The sequence below is a fragment of the Bombina bombina genome, chromosome 5 (genome assembly GCF_027579735.1).
Source record: "Bombina bombina isolate aBomBom1 chromosome 5, aBomBom1.pri, whole genome shotgun sequence".
Taxonomy (NCBI): domain Eukaryota; kingdom Metazoa; phylum Chordata; class Amphibia; order Anura; family Bombinatoridae; genus Bombina; species Bombina bombina.
In genome coordinates, this window is record NC_069503.1 from 421,816,278 (window position 1) to 421,832,560 (window position 16,283).

The 16,283-nt window shown below is 40.8% G+C and overlaps 1 protein-coding gene across 2 annotated transcripts in view; it reads left to right on the plus strand.

The window, feature by feature from the left end:
- CNOT10 (CCR4-NOT transcription complex subunit 10) overlaps positions 1–16,283 on the plus strand; it is a 359,909-nt gene that overhangs the window by 111,697 nt on the left and 231,929 nt on the right. For both annotated transcript variants that reach the window (XM_053714260.1, XM_053714259.1), the window contains exon 11: positions 130–332. In XM_053714260.1, the coding sequence (XP_053570235.1) occupies positions 130–332 (203 nt within the window). The remainder of the gene's footprint in view (positions 1–129; positions 333–16,283) is intronic.

Genomic DNA, 16,283 nt, shown 5'->3' on the forward strand with positions numbered 1-16,283 from the left:
TTACACTAAAGTGATTTTTTTTTTCATTGATGATCAAGTGATCATCTCTTGTATTTATATTGCTTGTTTATTTTACTATAAGATTTGTGTCCTATGTGAAGTTTAATATTTCTTTGTTGCCATTATCAGGCAAGAAGTTTTCTGGCAGACCAATGTGTACACTGCTTACCAACAAACGTTATGAGCTGCTGTATAACTGTGGAATTCAGCTTCTTCATGTCGGAAGGCCACTAGCTGCTTTTGAGTGTTTGATAGAAGCTGTCCAGGTCTATCACACAAACCCTCTGCTCTGGTTAAGATTAGCTGAATGCTGCATAGCTGCTAATAAAGGGGTAAGTTTTATTTTTCCATGTGTCGTTTAATAGGAGAGGGAATAATTACAATGACTATTCATTTATTTTATTTGCAATTTTATTTTATTTCCTATGGCATGGAGAGTCCACAACGTCATTCCAGTTACTAGTGGGATATTCAACTCCTGGCCAGCAGGAGGAGGCAAAGAGCACCCCAGCAAAGCTGTTAAGTGTAACTTTCCTTACCCATAATCCCCAGTCATTCTCTTTGCCTCTGTCAAAGGAGGTTGTGCGAAGACGGTGTCTGAATATATTTAATCCTTTTATGGGTACTTTTCCCTGCAAGCAAGGATTGGGGTATAGCTGTGTCTATGTCAATCTCTTTAGTTAGAGTAGTGGTGGCTTTTAGCAGTTAAAAGGCGGCGAGGTAGTCTTTGCTTTACTTTTAACACTTTGCTACCCCGTTGTAGAAAGCCAGAGTTGCTTACTCTGTTCTTTCCTTTTCCTACAGGTCCATGACAGGGAGTGGAGTACCTGTCACACCTTTTGTAGCAGTTATCTGTCCTGCAGTGGATCTAAGGTAAGTGCATTTGCCTTCTAAGTACTGAAGGACAGCAGCACTTAAGAGGTTAATCCTCATGTGGATCCTTTTGGGGACATAGTAATCATTTTTAGTTAAGGATTCATATTGTGGACAGAAGTGTTTGAACATTTTATGTGTTCCTAAAAAATAGAAGGCTTTTATCACAGTATGAGATCTAAGAGAGACTTGGCTAAGGGTTTTTCCTTTATTTAATATGCAGAGTAATTGGGGAAAAAAGTCTTAGTTAAGGCAGACATGTTTAACGGTTTACATTTCAGCCGGTTTTATTTACAGCAGTGGGATTTATCAGCGTCCTTATTGAACTTAAGGAACAAACTGTCTGTTTTCAACAGCCGATTATTCGTAGCCATTTTCATTTTCGCACATTTTTATTTTTGTGGCGCAGTAATTTCAGACCCGCTCACATGATGCCCGTACTTCCGTTTTATCGTAGCGGAGCTTGTAAAGCAATCTGCGTAGCGGGTATGTGTCGGCTTTGCAGCTTCTCTTTTAGGCATCGTAGTTCTAAAGGAAAGAATGTCTACTGGAGAGTATCGATTCCAACTGCTAGTGGGGGTTCAATCTGTCTGGTAGGAGCCTCATTCAATCTGAGGTTGCTTCTGAGCTTACTTTATTTTTGTCTCTGTTATAAAATCATAACAGTATAAACGGTTTTTATTTTTAATAACTTTATATATTTTCTGATTTGCTTAAAGTTATATTCTGTTATCATGAACTCAGAATAAGAACAGTCTATGTCTGTGGATAAATGCCTACTATGTTTAGAGGCTCAAATTTTCTTGTTCCTCCTGCTTAGTAAAAACTTAATTTAAATACATATTACTCCCTTCTGAGCCTAGTGTCTCTCAGGATAATGCTGTGCGTGACATGCCTCAGCTTTCTCCTCAAACGTCCCAAGCCTTAATGGTGTCTCATACTGTGCCTTCTGTATCCTCTCAACCTGGGGGGTGTTTATTTACCTGGTGATTTTGCCGCTCAGATTACTTCTGCAGTATCAGCGGCTTTGGCAGCTTTCCCTTCTTCGGGTAAGCGTAAGAGGAAATCTAAGCATTTGTCTGCTAGTAAGGTTTTGGACCCTTCTGAATCTGTGCTGGTCAACCTTTCTCATTTGTCTGATGAAGAAAATACTTCAGTAGCTTCTGAAGGTGAGATTTCAGACTCTGACACTATGGGGGGGAAAACCTTCTGAATCTGAAGACGTTAATTTCCGTTTCAAGCTTGAACACCTCCGGTTACTACTGAAGGAGGTTCTAGCTACTTTGGATGACTCGGAACCTTCGGTTGTCGTCAACCCCTCTAAATCTTCTAAACTAAATAGTTTAATATTCTCCTATTTCTGAGGATGTTTTTCCTGTCCCTTAAAAGATGTCAGAAATTATAGCTCAGGAAGGGGATAAGACAGGGGTTCCGTTCTCCCCTTCTCCTGTTTCTCCTGTTAAGTGTAGTCAGTCCACGGGTCATCCATTACTTATGGGATTATATCTCCTCCCTAACAGGAAGTGCAAGAGGATCACCCAAGCAGAGCTGCTATATAGCTCCTCCCCTCTACGTCATACCCAGTCATTCTCTTGCACCTAACTAATAGATAGGACGTGTGAGAGGACTGTGGTTGTTAAACTTAGTTTTTATTTCTTCAATCAAAAGTTTGTTATTTTAAACGGCACCGGAGTGTGTTGTTTCTTCTCAGGCAGCATTAGAAGAAGAATCTACCTGAGTTTGTCTATGATCTTAGCGGTCGTAACTAAGATCCACTTGCTGTTCTCGGCCATTCTGAGGAGTGAGGTAACTTCAGAACAGGGGATAGCAGGCAGGGCTCACCTGCAAGGAGGTATGTTGCAGTATATTATTTTCTAAGGAATGGAATTGACTGAGAAAATACTGCTAATACCGATGTAATGTAAGTGCAGCCTTAAATGCAGTAGTAGCGACTGGTATCAGGCTGATATGTATGTATACTCTGAGGTATTTCTGGGGAATGGAATGTCACTAAGAAAATACTGTCTATATTTAAGTAATATTGAGCCTGCACTGCAGTGAAAGCGACTAGCAGCAGGCTTATTAATAACATTTCATAATTTCATTTTTAAAACGTTTACTGGCATGTTAATCGTTTTTTCTGAGGTACTTGGTGATAAAACTTTATGGGCATGATTTTTACCACATGGCTGTCGTTTGTTTCTGAATAAAATCAGTTTACTGAGCTTCCCCACTGTTGTAATATGAGTGGGAGGGGCCTATTTTAGCGCTTTATTGCGCAGTAAAAATTTAGTCAGTCTTCCTATTTCTTCCTCCATGATCCAGGACGTCTCTACAGAGCTCAGGGGTCTCCAAAACTAGTTTTGAGGGAGGTAATCACTCACAGCAGACCTGTGATAGTGTGTTTTGACTGTGATAAAAACGTTAATATTAAATTGTTATCCGTTTTTTGGGTATTAAGGAGTTAATCATCCATTTGCTAGTGGGTGCAATCCTTTGCTAACTTAATACATTTACTGTGAAAAATTGGTTGCTATAACTATTTTGGTTCATTGTTATTTCAACTGTGACAGTTTTTTGTGCTTCTTAAAGGCACAGTAGCGTTTTTTATATTGCTTGTAAATTTATTTAGAAAAGTATTTCCAAGCTTGCTAGTCTCATTGCTAGTTTGTTTAAACATGTCTGACACAGATGAATCTCTTTGTTCACTATGTTTAAAGGCCAATGTGGAGCCCAATAGAAATTTGTGTACTAATTGCATTGATGCTACTTTAAATAAAAGCCAATCTGTACATGTAAAGAAATTATCACCAGACAACGAGGGGGAAGTTATGCCGACTAACTCTCCTCACGTGTCAGTACCTTCGCCTCCCGCTCAGGAGGTGCCTGATATTGTGGCGCCAAGTACATCAGGGCGGCCCATACAAATCACTTTGCAAGACATGGCTAATGTTATGACTGAAGTACTATCTAAATTGCCAGAATTTAGGGGTAAACGCGATCACTCTGGGGTAAGAACAGAGTGCGCTGATAATAATAGAGCCATGTCTGATACTGCGTCACAATTTGCAGAACATGAGGACGGAGAGCTTCATTCTGTGGGTGACGGATCTGATCCAAGTAAACTGGACTCAGACATTTCAAATTTTAAATTTAAGCTTGAGAACCTCCGTGCATTACTAGGGGAGGTATTAGCGGCTCTGAATGATTGTAACACGGTTGCAATTCCAGAGAAAGTATGTAGGTTGGATAAATATTTTGCGGTACCGGCGTGTACTGACGTTTTTCCTATACCTAAAAGGCTTACAGAAATTGTTAACAAGGAGTGGGATAGACCCGGTGTGCCTTTTTCACCCCATCCTATATTTAGAAAAATGTTTCCAATAGACGCCACCACACGGGACTTATGGCAGACGGTCTCTAAGGTGGAGGGAGCAGTTTCTACTCTGGCTAAGCGCACCACTATCCCGGTGGAGGATAGCTGTGCTTTTTCAGATCCAATGGATAAAAAGTTAGAGGGTTACCTTAAGAAAATGTTTGTTCAGCAAGGTTTTATATTACAACCCCTTGCATGCATTGCGCCTGTCACGGCTGCGGCGGCATTCTGGTTTGAGTCTCTGGAAGAGACCCTTAGCACAGCTCCATTGGATGAGATTATAGACAAGCTTAAAGTCCTTAAGCTAGCTAATTCATTTATTTCTGATGCCGTAGTACACTTAACTAAACTTACGGCTAAGAACTCCGGATTCGCCATTCAAGCGCGTAGAGCGCTGTGGCTTAAATCCTGGTCAGCTGATGTGACTTCTAAATCTAAATTGCTTAACATTCCTTTCAAAGGGCAGACATTATTCGGGCCCGGTTTGAAAGAAATTATCGCTGACATTACTGGAGGTAAGGGTCATGCCCTGCCTCAAGACAGGGCCAAACCAAGGGCTAAACAGTCTAATTTTCGTGCCTTTCGTAACTTCAAGGCAGGAGCAGCATCAACTTCCTCCACTCCAAGACAGGAAGGAACTGTTGCTCGCTACAGACAGGGCTGGAAACCTAACCAGTCCTGGAACAAGGGCAAGCAGGCCAGAAAACCTGCTGCTGCCCCTAAGACAGCATGAAGTGAGGGCCCCCGATCCGGAAACGGATCTAGTGGGGGGCAGACTTTCTCTCTTCGCCCAGGCTTGGGCAAGAGATGTCCAGGATCCCTGGGCGTTAGAGATCATATCTCAGGGATATCTTCTGGACTTCAAAGCTTCTCCTCCACAAGGGAGATTTCATCTTTCAAGGTTATCAGCAAACCAGATAAAGAAAGAGGCGTTTCTACGCTGTGTACAAGACCTCTTACTAATGGGAGTGATCCACCCAGTTCCGCGGTCGGAACACGGACAAGGGTTTTACTCAAATCTGTTTGTGGTTCCCAAAAAAGAGGGAACCTTCAGACCAATCTTGGACTTAAAGATCCTAAACAAATTCCTAAGAGTTCCATCGTTCAAAATGGAAACTATTCGAACTATCCTACCCATGATCCAAGAGGGTCAGTACATGACCACAGTGGATTTAAAGGATGCCTACCTTCACATACCGATTCACAAGGATCATTACCGGTATCTAAGGTTTGCCTTCCTAAACAGGCATTACCAGTTTGTAGCTCTTCCCTTCGGGTTAGCTACGGCTCCAAGAATCTTTACAAAGGTTCTGGGCTCTCTTCTGGCGGTACTAAGACCGCGAGGCATAGCGGTAGCTCCGTACCTAGACGACATTCTGATACAAGCGTCAAGTTTCCAAACTGCCAAGTCTCATACAGAGTTAGTTCTGGCATTTCTAAGGTCGCATGGGTGGAAGGTGAACGTAGAAAAGAGTTCTCTATTGACACAAGAGTTCCCTTTCTAGGGACTCTTATAGATTCTGTAGAAATGAAAATTTACCTGACGGAGGACAGGTTATCAAAGCTTCTAAATGCTTGCCGTGTCCTTCATTCCATTCAACACCCGTCAGTGCATGGAGGTAATCGGCTTAATGGTAGCGGCAATGGACATAGTACCATTTGTGCGCCTGCATCTCAGACCGCTGCAATTGTGCATGCTAAGTCAGTGGAATGGGGATTACTCAGATTTGTCCCCTCTGCTAAATCTGGATCAAGAGACCAGAGATTCTCTTCTATGGTGGCTTTCTCGGCCACATCTGTCCAAGGGGATGCCCTTCCGCAGGCCAGATTGGACGATTGTAACAACAGACGCCAGCCTTCTAGGTTGGGGCGCAGTCTGGAATTCCCTGAAGGCTCAGGGATCATGGACTCAGGAGGAGAGACTCCTTCCAATAAACATTCTGGAATTGAGAGCAGTTCTCAATGCTCTTCTGGCTTGGCCTCAGTTAGCAACTCTGAGGTTCATCAGGTTTCAGTCGGACAACATCACGACTGTGGCTTACATCAACCATCAAGAAGGAACGAGGAGTTCCCTAGCGATGATGGAAGTCTCAAAGATAATTCGCTGGGCAGAGTCTCACTCTTGCCACCTGTCAGCGATCCACATCCCAGGCGTGGAGAACTGGGAGGCGGATTTTCTAAGTCGCCAGACCTTTCATCCGGGGGAGTGGGAACTTCATCCGGAGGTGTTTGCCCAACTGCTTCATCATTGGGGCAAACCAGATCTGGATCTCATGGCGTCTCGCCAGAACGCCAAGCTTCCTTGTTACGGATCCAGGTCCAGGGACCCGGGAGCGGTACTGATAGATGCTCTGACAGCACCTTGGGTCTTCAACATGGCTTATGTGTTTCCACCTTTCCCGATGCTTCCCCGATTGATTGCCAGGATCAAACAGGAGAGAGCATCGGTGATTCTAATAGCGCCTGCGTGGCCACGCAGGACCTGGTATGCAGATCTAGTGGACATGTCGTCCTGTCCACCATGGTCTCTGCCTCTCAGACAGGACCTTCTGATTCAGGGTCCTTTCAAACATCCAAATCTAATTTCTCTGAGGCTGACTGCATGGAGATTGAACGCTTGATTCTATCAAAGCGTGGATTCTCGGAGTCAGTGATTGATACCTTAATACAGGCTAGGAAACCTGTTACCAGGAAAATTTACCATAAAATATGGCGTAAATACTTATATTGGTGCGAATCCAAGAGTTACTCATGGAGTAAGGTTAGGATTCCTAGGATATTGTCTTTTCTACAAGAAGGTTTAGAAAAGGGTTTATCTGCTAGTTCGTTAAAGGGACAGATTTCAGCTCTGTCTATCCTTTTACACAAACGTCTGGCAGAAGTTCCAGACGTTCAGGCTTTTTGTCAGGCTTTGGCTAGGATTAAGCCTGTGTTTAAGACTGTTGCTCCGCCGTGGAGCTTAAACTTAGTTCTTAACGTTCTGCAAGGTGTTCCATTTGAACCCCTTCATTCCATCGATATCAAGCTGTTATCTTGGAAAGTTCTGTTTTTAATGGCTATTTCCTCGGCTCGAAGAGTCTCTGAGTTATCGGCCTTACATTGTGATTCTTCTTATCTGATTTTTCATTCAGACAAGGTAGTTCTGCGTACTAAACCTGGGTTCTTACCTAAGGTAGTCACTAACAAGAATATCAATCAAGAGATTGTTGTTCCATTATTGTGCCCTAACCCTTCTTCAAAGAAGGAACGACTTCTGCACAATCTAGATGTAGTTCGTGCCCTGAAATTTTATTTGCAGGCAACTAAGGATTTTCGTCAAACTTTTTCCCTGTTTGTCGTTTATTCTGGACAGAGGAGAGGTCAAAAAGCCTCGGCTACCTCTCTCTCTTTTTGGCTTCGTAGCATAATACGTTTAGCCAATGAGACTGCTGGACAGCAGCCTCCTGAAAGGATTACGGCTCATTCTACTAGAGCTGTGGCTTCCACTTGGGCCTTTAAGAATGAGGCCTCTGTTGAACAGATTTGCAAGGCTGCAACTTGGTCTTCACTTCACACTTTTTCAAAATTTTACAAATTTGACACTTTTGCTTCTTCGGAGGCTGTTTTTGGGGGAGAGGTTCTACAGGCAGTGGTTCCTTCCGTGTAAAGATCCTGCCTGTCCCTCCCGTCATCCGTGTACTTTTAGCTTTGGTATTGGTATCCCATAAGTAATGGATGACCCGTGGACTGACTACACTTAACAGGAGAAAACATAATTTATGCTTACCTGATAAATTCCTTTCTCCTGTAGTGTAGTCAGTCCACGGCCCGCCCTGTTTTTTACGGCAGGTCTAAATTTTAAATTAAACTCCAGTCACCACTGCACCCTATAGTTTCTCCTTTCTCGTTTGGTTTCGGTCGAATGACTGGGTATGACATAGAGGGGAGGAGCTATATTGCAGCTCTGCTTGGGTGATCCTCTTGCACTTCCTGTTAGGGAGGAGATATAATCCCATAAGTAATGGATGACCCGTGGACTGACTACACTACAGGAGAAAGGAATTTATCAGGTAAGCATAAATTATGTTTTTTTAAAAAGTTTCCTGTGGCTGACTCCATTCGTGACTCATGGCGTACTGTGCCTAAAGTAGAAGGAGCTATCTCTACTCTAGCTAAAATAACTACCATTCCTATAGAGGATAGTTGTTCTTTTAAAGAGCCAATGGATAAGAAGCTAGATGCTTACTTAAAAAAGATGTACATCCATCAAGGATTACAGTGGCAACCTGCTGCGAGTATTGCTACGTTTGAGGGAGCAGCATCTTATTGGTGCGATGCCTTGTCTGATCTTATTTCAGAGGAGACTACCATAGAGGAGATCCAGGATAGGATCAAAGCTCTTAAACGGGCCAATACCTTTATCTGTGATGCCAACATACAGGTAATCAGACTTGAAGCTAAATTTTCTAGCTTCACTGTGCTAGCTCACAGAGCTCTGTGGTTAAAACCTTGGTCGGCTGATGTCTCTTCAAAGACCAAGCTTTTGGGTTTGCCCTTATAAGGGCAAAACTCTATTTGTGCCTGGTCTGGCAGAAATCATTTCAGAGATTATGGGTGCAAAGGGATCTTTCTTACCTCAGGACAAGAAGAATAAGACCTAGGGGTCACCAGACTTCTAAATTGCGTTCCTTTCGCAACTTTAAAAATCAGAGGTCTTCCTCCTCTTCTTCCAAACCAGACCAATCCAGGTCATCTTGGAAATCTAGCCAGCCTTGGAATAAGGGAAAGCAGAACAAGAAACCTTCCGCTGACTCTATGTCAGCATAAATGGTCTGCCCTATCCGATTTTGGATCAGGTGGGGGCAGACTTTCTCTTTTCCAACAGGCTTGGATACGCGATGTCCCAGATCCATGGGCTATGGACATAGTATCCCAGGGTTACAAAATAGGATTCAAGTCTTGCCCTCCAAGGGGCAGATTTCTCCTATCAAGACTATCCTCAAACCAGGTAAAGAGTGAGGCCTTCTTAAATTGCGTAAAGGACCTATTCTCCCTGTGAGTTATTGTACCAGTCCCTCTCGAGGAACAAGGTCTAGGATTCTATTCAAATCTATTGGTATCTCTCAAAAAGGAGGGAACTTTTCATCCTCTCCTAGATCTAAAGTGCCTAAACAAATTTCTCAGGGTTCCGTCCTTCAAGATGGAAGCTATTTGTTCCATTCTTCCATTGGTTCAGGAAGGTCAGTTCATGACGACCATAGACCTGAAGGATGCGTACTTAACCGTTCCCATTCACAGGGATCATTACCAGTTTCTAAGATTTGCCTTTCTGGACAAGCATTTCCAGTTTATTGCACTTTCATTTGGTCTTGCCACAGCTCCCGGAATAATCACAAAGGTTCTGGGAGCTCTATTGGCAGTGATCAGAACCCAGGGAATTGCGGGGGCGCCTTATCTAGACGACATCTTGGTTCAGGTGTCATCTTTTTAACTAGCAAACTCTCATACAGAGATGTTGTTGTCTTTTCTACGTTCCCATGGGTGGAAGGTAAATCTGGAAAAGAGTTCTTGCATCAACCACCAGGGTGGAACTCAGAGTTCCTTGGCTATGTAGGATGTGACTCGCATTCTGCATTGGGCGGAAGCTCACGATTGTCTCCTATCTGCCATCCACATTCCAGGAGTGGACAATTTGGAGGCGGTTTTTCTAAACAGACTTTTCATCCAGGGGAGTGGGCTCTCCATCCGGAAGTGTTCTCTCAGATAACCCTCAGGTGGGGGGTTCCGAGGTTGGATCTGATGGCGTCTTGTCAAAACGTCAAGGTTCCAAGTATGGGCGAATGTTTCTAAAAATTCGAAATTTAAAACAAATTTTGATATGTTCGTTCAAATCGAATTCCGAATGTTTATATACCATTCTAACATTCTTTTTTTGAATTTTCGTTTTCGAATTTTTTAATAAAATTTGAAAATATTCGTTTGAATAATAGAATGTTTAGCTATGTATTCATTCAATTTTGAAATGTAACATTCAAATTGGAAATAGTATTTGTAGTCTACAACTGTGTTAACTAAATGTAATATTCGAATGAAACATTCGGATTCGAATGTCACATTCAAATTCGAAATAGTATTTCTAGTCTAATACTGTGGTTTTTTTTTTAAATGTAATCGAATTTGAATGCTACATTCGAATTCAATTAGCAAAATCTCATACAGAGATGTTGTTGTTTTCCTAGGGACAATCATAGATTCTCTGTCCATGAAGATTTTCCTGACGGATGTCAGAAAATCCCAACTTCTTGCTGCTTGCCTTTCCCTCCAGTCTGCTTTTCGTCCATCAGTGGCTTGCATGCTCCATCAATGAAATGGAGACCATTCAGATCTATCGCAGAGGATAAATCTGGACCCCCTCACAAGAGTCTCTCTCTCTTGTGGTGGATTTTACAGGAAAATCTGTCTCGGGCACTTGCTTCCTGAGACCTTCCTGGGTGATTGTGACTACGGACGCCAGCCTGTCAGGCTGAGGAGCAGTTTAGGGCTCTCTAAAAGCTCAGGGCCAAGATGTTTATGGGGAGAGAAATCTTTAATGCCTTGGTAGCTTGGCCTCAATTATCTTTAGTCCGGTTTATCAGATTCCAACCGGACATCATCACCTCAGTGGCTTACATCAACCACCAGGGAGAAACTCGGAGTTCCTTGGCTATGTAGGATGTGACTCGCATTCTGCATTGGGCGGAAGCTCACGATTGTCTTCTATCTGCCATCCACATTCCAGGAGTGGACAATTGGGAGGCGGACAGACTTTTCATCCAGGGGAGTAGGCTCTCCATCCAGAAGTGTTCTCTCAGATAACCCTCAGGTGGGGGCTTCTGGAGTTGGATCTGATGGCGTCTCATCAAAACACCAAGGTTCCAAGTAGGGATGGCGAATGTTTCTAAAAATTCGAAATTTAAAACTAATTTTGATACATAAGTTCGTTTGAATCGAATTTCGAATGTTTATATAACATTCTAACATTCTATTTTCGTTTTTGAATTTTTCAATAAAATTCGAAAATATTCGTTCGAATAATAGAATGTTTGAATTGGAAATAGTCTACAACTGTGTTTACTAAATGTAATATTCGAATTCGATTGTGACATTCGAATTCGAAATAGTATTTCTAGTCTACAACTGTGTTGTATAAATGTAATATTCGAATGTGACATTCGAATTTGAAAGTGACATTCGAATTTGAAAGTGACATTCGAATTTGAAAGTGACATTCGAATTTGAAAGTGACATTCGAATTTGAAAGTGACATTCGAATTTGAAAGTGACATTCGAATTTGAAAGTGACATTCGAATTTGAAAGTGACATTCGAATTTGAAAGTGACATTCGAATTTGAAAGTGACATTCGAATTTGAAAGTGACATTCGAATTTGAAAGTGACATTCGAATTTGAAAGTGACATTCGAATTTGAAAGTGACATTCGAATTTGAAAGTGACATTCGAATTTGAAAGTGACATTCGAATTTGAAAGTGACATTCGAATTTGAAAGTGACATTCGAATTTGAAAGTGACATTCGAATTTGAAAGTGACATTCGAATTTGAAAGTGACATTCGAATTTGAAAGTGACATTCGAATTTGAAAGTGACATTCGAATTTGAAAGTGACATTCGAATTTGAAAGTGACATTCGAATTTGAAAGTGACATTCGAATTTGAAAGTGACATTCGAATTTGAAAGTGACATTCGAATTTGAAAGTGACATTCGAATTTGAAAGTGACATTCGAATTTGAAAGTGACATTCGAATTTGAAAGTGACATTCGAATTTGAAAGTGACATTCGAATTTGAAAGTGACATTCGAATTTGAAAGTGACATTCGAATTTGAAAGTGACATTCGAATTTGAAAGTGACATTCGAATTTGAAAGTGACATTCGAATTTGAAAGTGACATTCGAATTTGAAAGTGACATTCGAATTTGAAAGTGACATTCGAATTTGAAAGTGACATTCGAATTTGAAAGTGACATTCGAATTTGAAAGTGACATTCGAATTTGAAAGTGACATTCGAATTTGAAAGTGACATTCGAATTTGAAAGTGACATTCGAATTTGAAAGTGACATTCGAATTTGAAAGTGACATTCGAATTTGAAAGTGACATTCGAATTTGAAAGTGACATTCGAATTTGAAAGTGACATTCGAATTTGAAAGTGACATTCGAATTTGAAAGTGACATTCGAATTTGAAAGTGACATTCGAATTTGAAAGTGACATTCGAATTTGAAAGTGACATTCGAATTTGAAAGTGACATTCGAATTTGAAAGTGACATTCGAATTTGAAAGTGACATTCGAATTCGAAAGTTACATTCGAAAAACTGTAAATAACATTCAATAATAGAATTTGAAAGAATATTCGTTCTTATCAACATTCTATTATGTAAATCTAATTTCTACAATAACATTCGTTCTAACCTTCGAATTCGAATATAAACACATTCGCCCATCCCTAGTTCCAAGGTATGGTTCAAGGTCAAGAGATCCTCAGGCCACTCTGATAGATGTTCTATCGGTTCCTTGGACCTTCTCGCTGGCATACCTGTTTCCTCCGTCTTCTCTCCTTCCATGAGTAATTGCTCGTATCAAACAGGAGAGAGCATCAGTAATTCTAATAGCTCCTGCATGGCCTCGCAGAATCTGGTTCGCGGTTCTGGTAAGAATGTCATCTCTACCTACTTGGAGGTTACCTCTGAGGAAGGACCTACTGACTCAGGGGCCTTTCCTCCATCCAAACCTGGATTCTCTGAAGCTGACTGCTTGGAGATTGAACGCCTAGTTCTGTCTAGACGTGGTTTTTCTGAAGCAGTCATTGATACTATGCTTCAGGCTCACAAAACCTATTACTCTTTATTGGTGCTAATCTAAGGGATTCTGCGTATTTTATATTTTCTTCAGGATGGCTTGGAGAAAGGTTTGTCAGTCAGTACTCTGAAGGGTTAGATGTCTGCACTGTTAATTCTTTTACACAAACGTCTGGCAGATTTACCAGATGTTCAAGCTTTTGTTCAGGCCCTGGTCAGAATCAGGCCTGTGTTTAAACATGTTGCTCCTCCTTGGAGCCTTAATCTTGTTCTTAAACTTTTGCAGCAGGCTCCGTTTGCGCCGATGCATGTGGTTGATATAAAATAGTTATCTTGGAAAGTTTTGTTTCTCCTTGCTATTTCTTCTGCTCGCAGAGTTTCTGAACTTTCAGCTCTGCAGTGTGATTCCCTGTACCTTATTTTTCATGCGGATAAGGCGGTCCTTCGTACTAAATTGGGGTTGTATTGGATCGAAACATTTATCAAGAAATTATTGTCCATCTTCTGCCCTGTTTGTTTAATTTCTCTGGAAAACTTAAGGGTCAGAAGGCCACTTCTATGTATCTTTCCCTTTGGTTAAGACGTACGATTTGTTTTGCTTTATTAGACTGCTGGACAGCAGCCTCCTGAGAGAATTACGGCTCATTCCACTAGGGCTGTCTCCTCATCTTGGGCTTTCAAAAATGAAGCTTCTGTGGAACAGATTTGCAAGGCGACAACATGGTCCTCTCTGCATACTTTTTCCAAATTCTTCAAATTTGATACTTTAGCCTTGGCTGAGGCCTCTTTTGGGAGAAAGGTTCTTCAAGCGGTGGTGCCTTCTGTTTAGGTCCTCCTGTTTTGTTCTCCCTCCCTGTTCATTCCGTGTTCTCTAGCTTTGGGTTTTGGACCCCACTAGTAATTGGAATGACGACGTGGACTCTCCATGCCATAGGAAGAAAACAACATTTATGCTTACCTGATACATTTCTTTCCGGGCATGGAGAGTCCATGACCCCGCCCTCTCTTTTTTAATAATAAACGGCAGTTTTTTTTAGTAAACCTCAGGCACCTGTTTCACCTTTGTGTTTTCTTCTTTTTTCCATTTTCCTTCGGCTGAATGACTGGGGTTTATGGGTAAGGGAAGTTACACTTAACAGCTTTGCTGGGGTGCTCTTTGCCGCCTCCTGCTGGCCAGGAGTTGAATATCGCACTAGTAATTGGAAGGATGTCGTGGACTCTCCATGCCCGGAAAGAAAGAAATTTATCAGGTAAGCATAAATTGTGTTTTCTCTTGAAGGGACACTCTACTTAGTTTTTTTTTTTTGTATTATTTAAAAAGATAAATAATGTCTTTACTACCCATTCCCCAGGTTTGCTTTACCAACATTGTGATATTAATATTCTTTATAACCTCTAAGTTTGCCTTTTTCTAAGCCCCTACAGACTGCCCCTTATCTCAGTGTTTTTTTTATTAGTTTTTAAAATCTTTTTTAAACAGAGTTAGTTCATGTGTGCCATATAGATAGCATTGTGCTCACTCCCGTGGAGAACGATAATAAGAAATCAGTGGGGCACCAAATTGTATATACTATTTAGAGAACATGTAATGTTCCCAGAAACACCCACAAATTTAATTTAAAACAAGGGACTTTTGGAACTATTAGCAATGCTTATAAAATTAATGTCATTTGAGATGGCAATGAAAAATAATTATTGCCGACAGCTGCAGCATGAACAAGTGAAGTCTGCATATACAAGTTACTTATTGCTTTTATCAGTGGCAGGTTAATATGCACCTTAAAAGCGCCAACTGAAGCAGTAATAACTTTGTAAAGTAAGCATTTTGCAAGTGAAATTATACTCCAAAAAGACTAATCCCTTTTTTTTAATGCGCTATGTTGTATTTTAAAAGCAGTGAAAGTTAGTTAAAAAATCTGCGCTAGAAATAAAAACCGTATTTAGCAACACACTTGTGGAAAAAAAGGATAACCTCTCAACCTTACCAATAAAGTACAAAAAAACAATCTGGGGGGTGTGCGCGCAACTATATATTGGTGTCAAGAACTGTATTAGACTAATTAAAACCACATTATCATACAAATAAATAAAAACATGTATTTGTGAAAATATATTCACACTTCTTAATACTTAATATATAAACAAGGATCCTTGTAAAAAAATAGTTAAAAAATAAGTTAAAACTCTTAAAAAATTTGTTTTTAAAATATATTCAATCACTTAGTTACACAATATCAAGAGAAATAAGTGTGCAAAGAAAGTCCTTTATTTTCCGATTTGTTATTTTCTCCAACATTGGTGTGTCCGGTCCACGGCGTCATCCTTACTTGTGGGATATTCTCTTCCCCAACAGGAAATGGCAAAGAGTCCCAGCAAAGCTGGTCACATGATCCCTCCTAGGCTCCGCCCACCCCAGTCATTCTCTTTGCCGTTGCACAGGCAACATCTCCACGGAGATGGTTAAGAGTTTTTTGGTGTTTAAATGTAGTTTTATTCTTCTATCAAGTGTTTGTTATTTTAAAATAGTGCTGGTATGTTCTATTTACTCTGAAACAGAAAAGGATGAAGATTTCTGTTTGTAAGAGGAAGATGATTTTAGCAGACAGTAACTGAAATCAATTGCTGTTTCCACACAGGACTGTTGAGATGAAGTAACTTCAGTTGGGGGAAACAGTTAGCAGTCTTTTCTGCTTAAGGTATGACTAGACATATTTCTAACAAGACCATGTAATGCTGGAAGGCTGTCATTTCCCCTCATGGGGACCAGTAAGCCATTTTCTTAGTTAAACATAAAAGAATAAAGGGCTTCAAAAAGGGCTTAAAAACTGGTAGACATTTTTCTGGGCTAAAACAATTGCTTTACTAGGCATATTATGCAGATTCTAACTAATTATTGGTATTATAATCTTGGGGAACGTTTAGAAAAACGGCAGGCACTGTGTTGGACACCTTTTTCAGATGGGGGCCTTTCTAGTTAGAGACAGAGCCTCATTCTGGGACTGTATAGAGCAGAGCTTTCCAAACTTTTTATGTTGGTGACACACTTTTTAGACCTACATCATTTCGTGACACAGTAATTCAGTTGTACTAGCAACCAGGAGGTTAAACTATCTTGTTTTAAGAGATACGGACACATACATGAATTATATAATAATGAAATGTATTTACAAGTAACAGTAAGTATGTGCAAGAAT